Below are 16894 nucleotides of genomic sequence, written 5' to 3' on the forward strand. Positions count from 1 at the left end.
TGAAAGGCAAAACAGTCACAGAGAAAAGACATAATATTCAGAGCCTTTATTTATTTTCAGTCAGATTCTTCTTCATATACAGCATGTAAAGGAAAGATGTTCATTATTTTCAGTTGTCTTAAGGCACTTTTACTTTACGTAGCGTAGGATCGAACCTAGGAAAGCACCTGCAGTTCCCAACGCAATGTTGGCACCTGCAGAGAGTCCAGCGGCCCCTTTAAAGAAAAGAAAAATATAAATGTGAATTAATTGCACACAATATGACATGTCAACAATTTGTTAATAATCAACAATTCTTATAATCCAGATCTAAACAGTATCCAGAGGAAAGATCAAAACCCTATTATAACTGATTTTACCGTTAATTTCTTTATTTGTATTTACAATAAAGCCAACTCATTTATCATTAGCATGTTGTTGAGGTTAAAACATAATAGTATTAACATTTATTGCAAAAGTGCCTTCTCGCTTCTATTAAAACTGTACTGATAAGTTTCCGAGACAATTGGGTAATATAAAAATTTATTCAGCACTATCATAGATGCCCAGGAATTCAAATACTATCAGGGAGGCTTTAAACAAGAAAGATTGAGAAATGTTCATTACTTATCACTGAAGCTTACCAGCAGACTGAAGGACAGCCACCAGACTTCCAGCTGCTACACCTCCTCCATTGGCGACAGCTGCTGTAGACATCATACTTGATGCAATAGAACTGCCTGCTATTCCAGCGCTGGTAAATCCCACTGCTCCCAGAACCACTGGAGCAGCAACAATGGTTGTAACTGAAGGATGAAACATCCACATTTAAACACAACACATATACACACAGGAGCTTAACAATATTGCCTAAAGCCTGATACATACAATTGTAGCATATCAGAATTCTTCCTGTCTGCAATGATGGTTTATTTCCTTTACAACATTTCAATCCAGTATTTTGCAATATCAATTATATTTATAATAATCCAGATCCAAGATATGCTTCACAATTTTCCTCAAGATCCCCTATCTGGAATTTCCACAGGGGTGCTCCAGATTATTTGCTGTAATTTTAGCAGAAAACCTACAGAAATGATACAAATGGCCACTTGTGCCTTTTCTTCAAGGTTTTTGCTTATATTCAAAAGTTATTGCAGATAATCTGGAGAACTCCCATCAAAATTCTATCGCTCAACCTTGAACAGCACTGAAGCCGAATAGAGGTAGCAGAATTAAACAGCAGTTCAAGAATAACAGCTACCAACAAATGTATCTCATGATTCATTTTGTGATGCTTGGACTGAAAATTATAGAGGAACATCTATCAAATAGTAAAATATTGACTGCTTGCAGCAATCTAATCATACTGTATGTAAAGGTAGTGCTGTAAGTTGTCACATTACGTGCACTGTGACTGAACTAATATTACTTATTAGAAATTAGTATACGTAAGAAAGTTGTATAGGAGAAATTAATGGGGCTGAAGGTTGATAAGTCCCCAGGACCTGATATTCTATATCCCAGAGTGTTAAAAGAGGAAGCTATGGAAATAGTGGATGCATTGGTGATCATCTTCCAAAATTCTATAGATTCTGGAGCAGTTCCTGCAGATTGGAAGGTTGCAAATGTCACCTGACTATTTAAGAAGGAAAGGAGAGAGAAAACAGGGAATAACAAACCTGTTAGCCTTACATTAGTCATTGGGAAAATGCTCGAATCCATTCTAAAGGATGTGATAAATGGACACTTGGATAATAATGATCTGATTGGGAAATCATGTTTGATGAACCCGTTGGGATTTTTATTGAGGATGTTACGAACAGAATTGATAAAGGGGAGTCGGTGGATGTGGTATACCTGGATTTTCAGAAGGCTTTTGATAAAGTCCCCCACAGGAGATTGGTTTGCAAAATTAAAGCACATGGGATAGGAGGTACTATACTGGCATTGATTAAGGATTGGTTAACAGGCAGAAAGCAGAGAGTGGGAATAACTGGCTCATTCTCACGTTGGCAGGCTGTGACTAGTGGGATACGCGGGGATCAGTGTTTGAGCCCCAGCTCTGCACAATATCTAACATTGATTTGGATGTGGGAACCAAATGTAATATTTCCAAGTTCACGGATAACACAAAACTAGGTGGGAATGTGTGTTGTGAGGAAGATGCCAAGTAGCTTCAAGGGGATTTGGACAGACTTAATGAGTGGGCAAGAACATGGCAGATGGAATATAATGTGGAAAAATGTGAGGTTATCCACTTGGGTAGGAGGAATAGATGTGCAGAGTATTTCTTAAATGCTAAGAGATTAGAAGGTGTAGACGTACAAAGGGACCTCGGTGTCCTTGTCAATAAGTCACTGAAAGCTAACACGCAGGTGCAGCAAGCAATTAGGAAGGCTAATGGTATGTTAGCCTTTATCGCAAGAGGATTTGAGTACAGGAGTAGTAAAATCTTGCTTCAATTGTATAGAACATTGGTTAGACTGCACTTGGAGTACTGCGTGCAGTTTTGGTCCCCTTACCTTAGGAAGGGTATTATTGCCATAGAGGGAGTGCAACACCAGACTTGTTCCCGGGATGGCAGGACTGTCCTATGAAGAGAGATTGGGGAAACTGGGCCTGTATTCTCTTGAGTTTCGAAGAATGAGAGTAATCTCATTGAAACCTACAAAATACTTAAAGGGATAGACAGGGTAGATGCAGCTAAGATGTTTCCCCTGGTTGGGGAGTCTCGTACCAGGGGACACAATTTCAAAATAAGGGGGAAGCTTAGGTCAGAGATGAGGAAAAATTTCTTTACTCAGAGGGTTGTGAATCTTTGGAATTCACAACCCCAGAGGGCTGTGAAAACTCAGTCATTGAGTATGTTTAAAGCAGAGATTGACAAATTTGTAAATACAAATGACATAAGGGGATATGAGGATATTGTGGGAAAAAGGCATTAAAGTGGATGATCAGCCATGATCATACTGAATGGCGGGGCAGGCTCGATGGGCTGAATGGCCTACTCCTGCTCCTATGTTCCTAAACTGTGATAGTCCCATTGTACACCATAACTTCCTACCGTGTCCTTCCTTCTTTAGTTGATACAGCTGCTGAATTACTTGAAAATAATATATTACATCACTGTTGTCTACTTTAAACATATCAGGGGTGATCTAAACCGGCCCACCCAGCAGAAACTAGGTGGGTGGGAGTTAAAATTGACCAGGTAACTTACCCAACAGAAATCCATCAGGGATTCACTGATTTGAATTTTAACCTGCTCTACTGAATAGGTGTCAAGAACACAAGTCCAAAGCCAGCTCAGGCCTTCTTTACATATGCGTGTCAGGTCCTGATGACATCAGGATCCAACTGCAACTTTAACTGCTGTCATGAGCAGCGATACCGTTGTAGATTTTCTGCGATTTGAAGAAGGAGCTCCAGGCAGAAGAGGCCCATAGAAATAAAGCGTTTTTGCTTTTCTTGTGAGGCCTAGAGGTGCAGGAGTGCTTTTCCAGACACCGCAAGGAAATATTTTGGGCCTCAGTTGCCGCAGACTCCTACCAAAATTCTTTCCCCAAAACGAGACCCCTGGGAGACTGCCCTCGAAGTTGATCCTGTCTAGTTGTCTGTTGGGTGGTCTCTAAACCGCCAATCGAGCTATGGACTGCTAGTTTTCCAGTTTCCTTCTAAGAAATTGGGTTCTGGATCATGCTTTGGTGGTGTGAGGGTCGGGAGCTGGGGAATAGGAACAGAAGTAGCTGGCGAAAGGGATAAGAAATAAATGGCTATGGCTTCCACTACCCACCGCATCTGAAAATAAAAACATATGGGAGCAGAAGAACATAGAGAAACAAGCAAAAAAAGAAAATCAAGTTCTGGCAAGAGATGGAGTAAAAAAGTAGAATGTGAGAGCGATAGAGAGTGAAATAGCAACACAAATATGACATGGATAGATGCAAGACTATATAGAGTCATAGAGTTATACAGCACAGAAACAGGCCCTTCAGTCCACCGTGTCTCTCCCGGCCATCAAGCACCTAACTATTCTAATCCCATTTTCCTGCACTTGGCCCGTAGCCTTGTATGCTATGGCGTTTCAAGTGCTCATCTAAATACTTCTTAAATGTTGTAAGGGTTCCTGCCTCTACCACCTCTTCAGGCAGTGCGTTCCAGATTCCAACCACCCTCTGGGTGAAAAGTTTTTCCTCAAATCCCCTCTAAACCACCTGCCCCTTACCCTAAATCAACACCCCCTGGTTATCGACCCCTCTGCTAACGGACAAAGTTTCTTCCTATCTAACCTATCAATGCCCCTCAATTTTATATACCTCAATCAGCTGCGCCCTCAGCCTTCTCTGCTCTAAGGAAAACAACCCGAGCCTTTTCAGTCTCTCTTCATAGCTGAAATGCTCCAGCCCAGACAACATCCTGGTGAATCTCCTCTGCACCCTCTCCAGTGCAATCACATCCTTCCATAGTGTGGTGCCCAGAACTGTATACAGTACTTCAGCTGTGGCCTAACTAGTGTTTTATACAGATAACCTCCCTGCTCTTATATTCTATGCCTTAGCTAATAAAGGCAAGTATCCCATATGCCTTCCTAACCACCTTATCTACCTGTGTTGCTGCCTTCAGTGATATATGGACAAGTACACCCAGGTCCCTCTGACCCTCTGTACTTCCTAGGATCCTACCATCCATTGTATATGCCCTTGCCTTGTTAGTCCTCCCAAAATGCATCACCTCACACTCCTCAGGATTAAATTCCATTTACCACTGCTCCGCCCATCTATATCGTCCTGTAATCTAAGGCTTTCCTCCTCACTATTTACGACACCACCAATTTTCATGTCATCTGCGAACCTACTGAGAGGATTTGAAAATTTGTGTCAGAGCCCCTGCCATCTCCTCCCTTGCCTCACATAACAGCCTGGGATACATCTCATTTGGGCCTGGGGATTTATCCACTGTTAAGCCTGCTAAAACTGCAGAAAAGATTCACAAGGATGTTGCCTGGTTTGGAGGGCTTGAGTTATAAAGAGAAATTGGATAGGCTGTGTCTGTTTTCCCTGGAGCAAAGAAGGCTGAGAAGGGTCATGCTAGAGGTATATAAAATTATGAGAGGCATAAATAGGGTAGACAGCCAGAGTCTGTTTCCCATGGTAGGGGTGACTAAAACTAGAGGGCATAGATTTAAGGTGAAAGGGAGGAGGTTTAAAAGGGATCAAAGGGGTACATTTTTCACACAAAGAATAGTGGGTATTTGGAATGAGCTGCCTGAGGAGGTGGAGGAGGCAAGAACAGTAGCAACATTTAAGAGGCATCTGGACAGGTACTTGAATGAGCAAGGCATAGAGGGATATGGAATTAATGCAGGCAGGTGGGATTAGTATAGATAGGCATTATGGTCGGCATGGACGTGGTGGGCCGAAGGGCCTGTTTCTATGCTGTACGACTCTATGACTTTCAATGCTAATATGTTCAAGTATATCACAATCCCCCTCCCTGATCTCTGCACCTACATTGTCCTTCTCCATAATGAACACAGATGAAAAGTAATCATTTAAAGCCTCACCAATGTCCTCCGGCTCCGCACACAGATTGCCACTTTGGTCCCTAATGGGCTCTACGCTTTCCCTGATTATCCTCTTGCCCTGAATATAGTTATAAAACGCCTTGGGATTTTCCTTTATCTTGCTCGCCATTGGTTTTTTCATGTCCCCTCTTCGCTCTCCTAATTACTTTTTTTAAGTACCCCCCTACACTTTCTATACTCCTCTAAGACCTCCACTGTTTCTAGCACTCTGAATCTGCCATAAGCCTCCTTTTTTTCTTCCTTATCCAATCCTCTATATCCCTTGACATCCAGGGTTCCCTGGACTTGTTGGTCCTATCCTTCACCTTAATGGTTACATGTTGGCTCTGAACTCTCACTATTTCTTCTTTGAATGACTCCCACTGGTCTGATGTAGACTTTCCTACAAGTAGCTGCTCCCAGCCCACTTTGGCCAGTTTTATCATATTGAAATTGGCCTTCCCCCAATACAGTACCTTTATTACCAGTCCCTTTTTGTCCTTTTCCATAACTGCCTTAAATCTTAGCGTTACGGTCACTATCCCCGAAATGCTCCCCCACTGATACTTCTACCACTTGTCCGGCTTCATTCCCTAGGACTAGGTCCAGTACTGCCCCTTCTCTTGTAGGACTTTCTACGTGCTGGCTCAAAAAGTTCGCCCGTATGCATTTTAAAAATTCCACCCCCTTTTAGCCTTTTGCACTAAGACTATCCCAGTTGATATCGGGGAAGTTGAAATCCCCTATTATTACCCTATTATTTTTACACCTCTCAGAAATTTGCCCATATATCTGCTCCTCTATCTCTCCCTGGCTGTTTGGAGGACTGTAATATAAAAAGAACTTGCATTTATATAACACCTTGCATGACCGCAGTACTTCCAAAAGTGGTTAACAACAAATGAGGTACTTTTCTGAGATGCAGTCAGTGTCATAATGTAAAAAATGCAGCAGTTAATTTTCACACAGCAAGGTCCCACTAATATCAATGAGGTAATGACCAGACAATCTGTTTTAGTGATGCTAAAGGATAAATGTTGTCCAGGACACTGGGAGAACTGCCCTGTACTTCTTTTAATTGAACCATGGGATTTTATACATTTTTTGAAATTTATTAATTCAAGGATGTGGACATGGCTGGAATGGCCAGCATTTATTGGCCATCCTTAACTGTTCCTGAGAAGGTGGTGGTGAGCTGTCCTCTTGAACCACTGCAGTCCATGTGCTGAAGGTACTCCCACAGTGCAATTAGACAGGAAGTTCCAAGATTTTGACCCAGTGACCATGAAGGAAAAGTGATACAGTTCCAAGTTAGGATGGTGTGTGATTTGGGAGGGGAACTTGGAGCTGTTGGTGTTCCCATGAGCCTGCTGCCCTTGCACTACAAGGTGGTAGAGGCTGGGTGTTTGGAAGGTGCTGTCTAAGGAGCCTTGGTGAGTTGCTGCAGTGCATCTTGTAGATGGTACACACGGCGACCAAGTTGTTCTGGTGGTGGAGGGAGTAAATGTTTAAGGTGGTGGATGGGGTACAGATCAAATGGGCTGCTTTGTCATAAACGTTGTTGAGCTGTATGAGTGTTGTTAGAGCTGCACTCATCCAGGCAAGTGGAGAGTACTCCAACACACTCCTGACTTGTGCCTTTTAGATGGTGGACAGGCTTTGGGGAGTCACGAGGGGAGAGTTACTCACCACAGAATTTCCAGCCTCCGACCTGCTCTTGCAGTCACAGTATTTGTATGGCTGGTTCTGTTAAGTTCCTTGTCAATGATAACCACAGAATATTGATGGTAGGGGATTCATTGATGGTAATAACATTGAATAACAAGGGGAGTTGGTTAGACTGTCTCTTGTTGGAAATGGTCATTGTTTGGCACTTGTGTGGCATGAAAGTTACTTGCCAATTATCAGCACAAGTCTGGATGTTGTCCAGGTCTTGCTGCATTTGGTTATAATTTGCTTCAATATCTGAGAGATTGAGAATGCAATTAACATTATGCAATCACTAACAAACATCCCGACTTCTGACCTTACAATGGAGTGAAGATCATTGATGGAGCAGCTGAAGACGGTTGGGCCTAAGCCACTACCCTGAGTGATGTCTGGAGGCTCAGATGATTTGTCTCGAACAGCCACAAACATCTTAATTTGTACTAGGTAACACTGAAGCCAGTGGAGATTTCTCTCTGAATTCCCAATGATTTCAATTTTACTAGGGCTCCTTGATACTGCACTCGATCAAATGTTGCCCCGATGTCAAGGGCAGTCACTCTCATTTCATGTCTAAAATTCAGCTTTTTTGTCCGTATTTGAATCAAGGCTGTAATGAGTTCTGGAGCTGAGGGTCCTGGTGAAACCTCAATTCAGTATCAGTGAGCAGGTTATTGGTGATCAAACTCGGTTTAACAGCTCATCTGAAAGATGACACCTCCGACAATTCCGCACTCCCTCAGTACTGCAAAGATGTATCAGCCGAGGTTATTTGCTCAAGTCTCTGGAGTGGAAATTGAACATACGACCTTCTGACTCCGAGTCGATATCCTCCGACTAACAATGAGCAATGCAATGGGAGATCTACTAATTTCTTTTGTAAATTTTTGAGAGCATTGTCACACTTTGTGTAATGTGCAATACTGCTGTTAGATCCACTTCAGTAGTCCCCTTCCTAGGATGTTTTTGTCTATTATTTAAAAATATATATATTTTGCAGTCAAATAGTGCTTACCTGCACCTATAGCTGCAGCTCCAGCTATCCACAACATGATAATCTGCTAATTTGCACACTGTAAACTTAAAAAAAGTCTTTCATTAGAGGGGAATAAATAAATAAATAATAAAAACCAGTAGATGTATTTGAATTTCCAAAAGGGAATTGATAAGGTGCCACATAAAAAGGTTATTACACAAGATAAGAGCTCATGATGGGCTGGATTTTGTGGAGGAGGCGGGGCTTCCTGCCTCAGCCTTTTCATGTCCCACCCCGCCCCCCCCACCCTCTGTTGTTTTCCTGTCCGAGTGTCCCGCGCCAGCATCCCTGTCCCTTGGAGGATCCTGCCTCCAAGAGCTGCCGGCCAATCACTGGGAGCAGTGGCCACTGCCGGTATTGCAGAAGCCTGGGACCCAGGCCCAGCGCTGGAACCCCAGACCTCAGGTAAGAGAGGAGGGGTTGCTGAGGCCAGTCCGGAAGGCCGCAGCGAGTGGGGTTGCAGGGGGGGGGGGGGGGTGGGGGTGGGTGCGGTGGTGGTCATAAAGCCCAGGAGGAGTGGAGCCCTGGGAGGTGCATTGTTTTCCAGCCAGGGCCCTCCATGAACCACAGATTGCCCATAGAGGAGGGCCCCACCCCCAAGCCACAGGTAGGTTCCTCGTTTTACAAGGCAACACCCCCTGACCCCATTAATAGGCCACTTAAGGGCCTAGTGACAGGCGGGTGGTGAACTATAAAATCCAGCCCAATATTGGCACTAATATATTACACATGGACAGAGGATAGAGCATCGGTGTCCAAACTTTTTGCATGAGGGGCCACATTACAATTTTTGTCCTACGTAGGGGTGAACAAATTTCGGAAAGTTAAAGGCATTAGAAACGTATCTTACAAGAATAATGTCGCTTGATATTGTATTCCTTGAAAACAGCTACCTTCTTGTCACATCAGACACAATATGGCCCTCGTTGTCCAAGAGTGTTTGAATGCTCGACATTCAGGATCAATTTTCCTTTCCTTGCTGTATTCATGAGCCGCCATCTTTCTTTCGATAAGTATTTTGGGTAAACACTGTTTGAGATAGATATCAGGGCTCCTGCTCTCGCTCCTGGTTGAAGGGGCTCCCGGTTAAATGGGCTCGGCTCTCTCTCTTGGTTAAATGGGCACTGCCAGCTTGTTGGGTTATCGCCTGGGGCCCTGGCAATTTCACTCTGCCAGACGGCAGGGGCGGGCAAAAAGGAGGTAGTGAGCGTCTTCAACCTTCCCTGGTGGCTAGAAACTTCAACAGCCTGGCGCTGCTCCACTCCTCTCCCCAGCTCTCTTCAGACTTTAACATGTCCAGCAAAGCATTGCGTGTCTGCCATTATTAGTCCATCAGCCACTACTTAGGCACTGCAACTCCAATATTAGTTCAGATTGGCGAACCGAATAGAAACCTTTGGTGGGTCTGATAAAAGGAGGCAGCCTTCTGACAGCTGGGGGGTCCTCCTGATCGGTCAACCTGAGCCCGATGGAGGGCCACCCCTGAAGCCCCAACTACCCCCATCGCCCAACACGCACCACCCCCACCCTCCACCCCTTGTCGCCTATCCGTCCTCCCTTGCCTCACCAGGGCCCGACCGATTGCCCCCGCAATCTTCAGCTGGGTTGCAGTGCCAACAGTGGCCATCGCTCCCACTGATTGGCCGGCAGCTCCATTAGGCAGCACTTCCTGCCTCAATGAGGTGGAAGTTTCGCCCAAGACCAATTAAAGGCCTGGGGACCTGAAAGTCCGGTCTGGATCCCATGCCTGGTGGAGGCGGGATCACCACCAACTCTTGGGTTGGCGGACGGCTTCCCCATGCCCACCATAAAATTCCAGCCAGCACCTCAAGACAGTTCAACACTCCACTGGAGTGTCAGCTTTGAGTTTTGTGCTTGGAGTGGAACTTCAACCCACAACCTTCTGACTCAGAGGAGAGAATGTTACCAACCAAATGCAGCCGACACCTAATCCTAAATCCTAATATGACACAAGGTTGTAAGTTAGTAATTTTTTAAGATTAAAGTTGCTGGGACTGAGGAGCTGCCAGCCTGCTGATTGGTGATTGGCCAGCAGCTCCTGGAGGTGGGACTTCCTGCCTCAAAAGGGTGGAAGACCAAGCCAATGCCAATTAAGGGCATGAGCCACCCAAAAATCGTTGTGTGGTTTCCAGACCCGGCGGAGCTGGTCTCACACCCCTCTCCCCCCCCCCCACCTGCCGGAATTTTACATTGGGCTGGAAGCCCCGCCCACTGGCCATAATTTCAAGGGAGAGCCTACCTCCGCCGAGCCTGGAAGCCTCGTTATGATTTTACGTGGCCCAGGCCCTTAATTGGCCTTGGGCGGGACTTCTGTCCCTCTGAGGCAGTAAGTCCCTCCTCCAGAAGCTGCCAACCAATCAGCAAGCTGGCAGCTCTCAGTCCCAGTAGCGCCACCAAGAGAAGTGGCCACTGCTAGGATTACACCCAGCCAGAAGTGCGCGCCAAACCCAGATTGAAGGCAAGTGTGTGGGGCCTTGCCGGGGACATTTGTCTGGGCCCCAACGAGGCAAAGTGAGAGTCAGTTGTGGGGGTGGGGGTGGAAATGTAGTGCAGTGGGGGTGGTTTGTGCCATGGGGGGGGGGGGAATACAAGGGTGTTATATATTATATATTGTTATACTATCTGTAAAGTGTTAACAACTAGTTCCTAGCGAATTAGTTCCTATGTGTAAGTGTTCCAGTGGGTGGTCTCATTCACAGCTGCACTGTGGAGTCATGTTATATGTAACACAACAATCAGGCTCTACAGCACACAGCATTGTGCTGAATTAAACAAGACTGACTCCAGCCTTTTCCAAGATCAAAGTGTGATACTTACCAACATCCGGGAACCAGAAACAACATAAAGACGAAACATGGTGGCAGTGAGTGTCTGTGAGTAAAGCTAGAACATTTTTAAAAACATCAGATTGAGAAAAGTGACTCAAATTAGTACCAGAGAGAGAGAGAAAGAAAAACTGAGTGACACCTGTGAAAACTCTTTTAAAAAAAAACACAAAATGTCAGCCGGGACAGGAAAGAATGCACTGCTCCAGCCCATCATGAATTGGGAAGCTGATGGTATCGTAGAGGCATTGAGAAGTTAAAACAAAAGTGCAATTTGGCATTTGGTAGTTTCCTAAAAGGCACTAGTGCAGAGGGGAGGGTCAGCTATATCCTTCTGTGGGCTGGAGATAAAAGGATTACATTTAACAGCTAGGACCCAAGCAAAGAGGACAGAAGAAACCCAGACAAAATTTTTGAAAGATTCAGCCAAATATCCAATCAAATCATTGGATATACCGATATGAATTTCAAGGCCTCAGACAAGAATTAGGTGAGCCTATTGACAATTTTGTAGCAAGATTGAAAAATGCAGCCAGAAAATGTAAATTTAAGGACAGATGAAAGGCTGATAGATCAGCTCACTTGGGGTTCGGCACATCCTGAAGTACAGAAAGCTCTATTCGAACAGGTCAAGCTCACAATATCGCAGGCTGTAGACACTGCCAGAGCACATGAAGCCACAAGCAGACAGATGAAGACTCTGACCTCCCAAACGGCTAGCCTTCAGTTAAGCCAAGAGACAGGCAGCAGGGTCGATGCAGTGAAACAACTGAAGAATGTACACCAAACAGAGAGAAAGACGTGCCGGAGCTGTGGACGACACATAGATAGAAGGAAATGTCCTGCATATGGATCAATCTGCACAGCTTGCAGAAAGACCAATCACTGGGAAAAGATGTGCAGAACAAAGCAAGAAGGTGGTAGATGAGACATCAGAGCCAGAGTAATAGGGCAAAGGAATAGTGAAAAAAAACCCCAAAACATCCATACCCTGGAAGATGTCGATGGGTTTGAGAACATGATAGACATAGGAACCACAGAATTGCACGAAATGTCTGGATATGACAGTTCCCAGAGAAAAGAAATTCACACAACCATTCAGATCAGGAAGAGGCTGAGAAATAAGCCCACAACCATAAATCTGAAGGTGAACATTGATACTGGAGCGCAGAGTAACATCATCCCACTCAGACTATACCAGCAGATCTTTCCCGAAAATTTGGGAGAAAAATTGTTATCCAAGGGAAGTTGCTCTGAAACCAAACAACGTCATGCTAACAGCATACAGGGGAAATGAGATTCGACAGCTAGGAACAACCCAAAATCAGAAGGATACACAAAGGAAAAGATGTTAACTATATGTTCTACGTCACAGAAACAGATGGTCCAGCTGTCCTGGGGTTGAGCAGTTGTGAAGAGCTGCAGATTATCTCAGTAAACCATGAGGTGAAGGAGGTGACATTGAGGGTTGAAGACAGTACACCTGTTGAAAACCGCCCTCTGATCAGAAGCAAGGAAGATCTGCTACAAATGTACCCAGAGTGTTTTGATGAGCCGGTCGGATGCTTTGAAGATTTTGAGTATTACATCAGTATTGACCCAGCGATGAAACCAGTGATTCATCCCTCACGTAAAGTACCAGTAGAACTAAAAGGAAAGCTCGAAAGAGAGCTCCAAGAAATGGAAGAAAAGAAGGTGACCGCCAGAGTCACAGAGCTTACAGATTGGGTAAATTCCATCATGATGAGAGAGAAGCCAAATGGATGGCTAAGAATTTGTCTAGATCCCAAAGATCCTAACCAAGCAATAAAGAGGGATCACTACCCTATTCCAACATTGGAGGAAACCACACCAGCACTGGCAGGAGAAAAGTTTTCAGCAAGCTTGATGCCAGAAATGGCTTCTGGAATGTGAAGCTAGATGCAGAATCTTCACTGTAGACAACATTCAACACACTCTTTGGACGGTACAAATTCCTGCGTCTACCCTTTGGCCTCAAAGTGAGCCAGGATGTGTTCCAACAGAAAGTAGACAAGCCATACAGGGGATGCAAAGGAGCAGTCGGCTTAGCTGATGATATTCAGATATATGGTGTACATGGAAAAGATCATGACAACTATCTACATGAAGCCATGGAGAGAATCAGGAAAGCTGGGATTAAGTTAAATGCAGACAAATGCATTGTGAAAGTGACAGAATACCAGTTTTTCAGAATGATGTACACACCTGACGGAGTTAAGCTGAGCCCTGAAAGAATCTCAGCCATCTCGTGGATGGAAGCCTCAAGAAAAAAAAAAAAAGAGTTGAGAAGTTTCCTTGGTTTCATACAATACATGAGCTCCTTTATTCCGCACACGTCGGAACACATAGCAAACCTGCGGGAGCTGATGAAAGATGTAACAGTGGTCAGAGTCACATGACAGGAGTTTCAACAAACTCAAAAAGGTAGTATGGAAGGAGACAATCGTAGTATGACAGAAACAAACCTGACACTCTATAAGTAGATGCTTCCACAAAAGGATTGGGAGCAGCCCTGGTACAAGAGGAAAAGCCAATAGCATTTGCGTCCAAAGCTCTAACCTCAGCTGAGACAAGATATGCTCACATAGAAAGAGAGCTTTTGGCAGTCGTGTATGGATGAGAGAAGTTCCACACATATCTCTATGGGAGGAAGATCACAGTGGAGAGTGATCATCGTCCACTGGAGCAGATCTACAAGAAAAATCTATGTAAAGCACCAGCAAGACTGCAGAGGTTACTCTTGAGGCTTCAGAGTTATAATTTCAGTCTGAAATATCATCCAGGAAGAGAAATGGTGCTGGCAGACACCCTATCTCGTTTGTCACCACAAGAGAAACATGAGATAGAAGATCTAGGCATAAAGATTCATCACCTTGTGAACGTAACACCACCGAAACTGAGTCAAATTAGAGAAAAAGACAAGGACTTACAGATGGTATCTCAGCAAGTGATCCAGGGATGGTCTGATAGGATACTGCACGCACAGCCAGCAATACAACAGTACTGGTCTACCAGAGATGACATCTCACTAGAAGATGGTGTTCTGCTGGCCGGATCCAGAATAATCATAACTAAAACAATGCAGGAAGAACTTCTCCAGAAGATACATGAAGGCCATATGGGAATGGAGAAGTGTAAGCTCAGAGCCAAATCAGCTGTGTACTGGATAGGCATATACAAAAATATCAAAAATATGGTGTCTACATGCAATATATGCCAGAAGTACAGAAACTCACAACAGAAAGAGGAGATGATAGCTACCGAAGTACCACCCAGACCATGGCATACTGTAGGAGTCGATTTATTCACACATGATCAAGACTGGTATCTCAGTCACAGACTACTACTCAAAATTCCCTTTTATCCAGAAGATGAAAGACTGGAGAGCCACAACAATAATCTCAGCAGTAGGAGTTCTGTTCGCTGAGCAAGGGATTCCTGAAAGGTTAATATATGACAATGGCACCCAATTTACATCCAGAGAATTTAAGGAATTTGATGACCAGTATGGGTTCAACACCATCACCTCATCACCACACTACCCACGGGGACACGGATTTATAGAAAGACACGTCCAGATGGTCAAAAGAACACTTGTGAAATGCCAAGAGACGAAGGAAGACCCAAACCTGGCCTTATTGTCACTCCGATCCACACCTCTCAAGGCTGAGATGAAATCACCTGCAGAGCTGTTAAATGGAACAAAATATAAGACAACTCTGCCGAGCAAAATACATCCTTCAAGTGATCAGGAGGAAGTCAGACAACAACTCACTGTAGCACAGGTAAGAGGAGAGCAACACTTCAACAAGTACGCTAAATCCCTACCCGAGCTGTTGAAAGGGCAAACTGTACACGTACAGGATCCAATCATGAAAACCTGGAGCCCAGCAAAAGTTGTTAGTGAAGCTGAGACTCCAAGGTCATATATCATTGAAACCGAAACCAGTAACCAAATGCGAAGGAACAGAATCCATATTTGACCTACACCTGAGCTGGAACAACAAAATAGACCATCAACAACACCGGAAACATCACTATCCGGTGAGACAATATTAACAACATCACCAGCAAGTGACACAACATCGCCTGTACAGCGTGCCAACTCACCACTGATGCCAAACCTACAAGTTGGAGGCACAACATCTGCAATACCGTGAATAATATTTTAAAAAATACATGCTATAAAAGACTCTAAAACGGGGTTCAGATTATTTCCACAAGTCGGATGATAACCTTTGTTTATATTGACAGTTATATCGATATAGGGGCATTATGTTTTAAAGAAAGAGGAATGTTATATATGTATATACTGTTATACTATCTGTAAAGGGTTCGGAACTAATTAGCTAGGAACTAGTTGATATGTGTAAGTGTTCCAGTGGGGGGCCTCATTCATGGCTGCACTGGGGAATCATGTTATATGTAACACAAGAATCAGGCTCTACAGCGGAAGGCATGGTGGTGCAATAAACAAGACTGACTCCAGCCTTTTCCAAGTTTTAAAGTGTGATTCTTTCCAACATTTGGGAACCAGAAACAACGTAAAGACGAAATAGCGGGGCACAAGGTTGTCCGATCAGGAGGACCCCTCCCACCCCCCCTGCGCAGCCTGCAAGAGGCTACCAGGCTTTACTGAGCAGCCACTTGAGGTCCCACTGCTTGTAATCTATGAGCGGCGGAGGGAGGAGGCCCTTAAATAGCAGTTAATTGGCCTGGGGCGGGCTGTTTCCCGCCAGCACTCGAAAAATGTGAGCGAGTAGGCAACGGAAACAGTAGCACACCCGCACCCCCACTCAATTTTACACCCTCACCCCACAGCCTGCTCCTGTGGGGTGATGTAAAACTCCAGCCCCCAACATTTAGGCCTCCGCCACCACATAAAATTCTGACTTTGAATTTAATGGGTTATCGCTTCTGTTAAAATTGCGGAGAGGGGGGTTTCATCCTCTAGTATCTCCAGTAATGGTCTTGGAGCCTTTCTTTGCTTATAAATGTTGTTGTAGTTGCTTCCCCTCTGTACTTGGTCTTATTACTCTAGGGTTCCGCTGCTCCTTCCTCTCTGCACTGGACTTACCGCACACCGTGGCCGCTCTGGACGATGAAGACAACAGGATAGAAGATCAGAGTATCACCGGCTGTACTTTGCAATGTTATCCGGTAGAGAAGGGTAGCCCAGGCGTCCAGGAAACTGGATGTCAATTTCAGCAAAATTCAGTGCTCAATGAAGAAAGCAAAGAGCAGGTATGGCTGGGAGAGGGCAGCGGGCCCAGGTAACATTAAACTAGCTGTTAACTTGTAGTTAGGGCTAAAATGTACTGATTAAAGAGCCAGGAGAATTTAAACAGTTTAAGAGGGTAGATTGGGGGAGAGAGCACTAAGAATGGGAGCAGATGGCCATGGATAGAGTTGCACAGCAAGGGAGCTTCCGAGGGAGCCATCTTCCAGGAGCCATCTTGATAAATTCCAGGAACCTAAGGGAACTGATGAAATGTTTTATTATCTGCATCCCCTTCTTCCCCCCCCCCCCCCCACTTCCCCTTCCCAGCTCCCCCCTCCCAGCTCAACCCCCCCGCACCCTCTCCCCCACCCACTCCCCCCCTCGCAATCCCTTCCCAGCTCCCCCCTCGCACCATCTTCCCCCTGCACCCCCTTCCCCTGCACCCCCCCACCCCTCTACAGCCCCCTTCCCAGCTCCCCCTCGCACCCCCTTCCCTCCACCCCTCCCCCTTGCACCCC

The 16894-nt window shown here is 44.9% G+C and overlaps 1 protein-coding gene across 1 annotated transcript; it reads right to left on the reverse strand.

Moving 5' to 3' along the window:
* Positions 1–31: 31 nt before the first annotated feature.
* Positions 32–8342, reverse strand: LOC137346954 (interferon alpha-inducible protein 27-like protein 2). The gene is made up of 3 exons (XM_068010910.1): positions 8268–8342; positions 624–785; positions 32–215 (listed from the first exon to the last, which is right to left on the reverse strand). The coding sequence occupies exons 1-3, from the start codon at positions 8302–8304 to the stop codon at positions 130–132; spliced, it is 285 nt and encodes a 94-aa protein (XP_067867011.1). The 5' UTR covers positions 8305–8342; the 3' UTR covers positions 32–129.
* Between the last annotated feature and the right edge of the window lie 8552 nt (positions 8343–16894).

The sequence above is a fragment of the Heterodontus francisci genome, chromosome 31 (genome assembly GCF_036365525.1).
Source record: "Heterodontus francisci isolate sHetFra1 chromosome 31, sHetFra1.hap1, whole genome shotgun sequence".
Lineage (NCBI taxonomy): Eukaryota > Metazoa > Chordata > Chondrichthyes > Heterodontiformes > Heterodontidae > Heterodontus > Heterodontus francisci.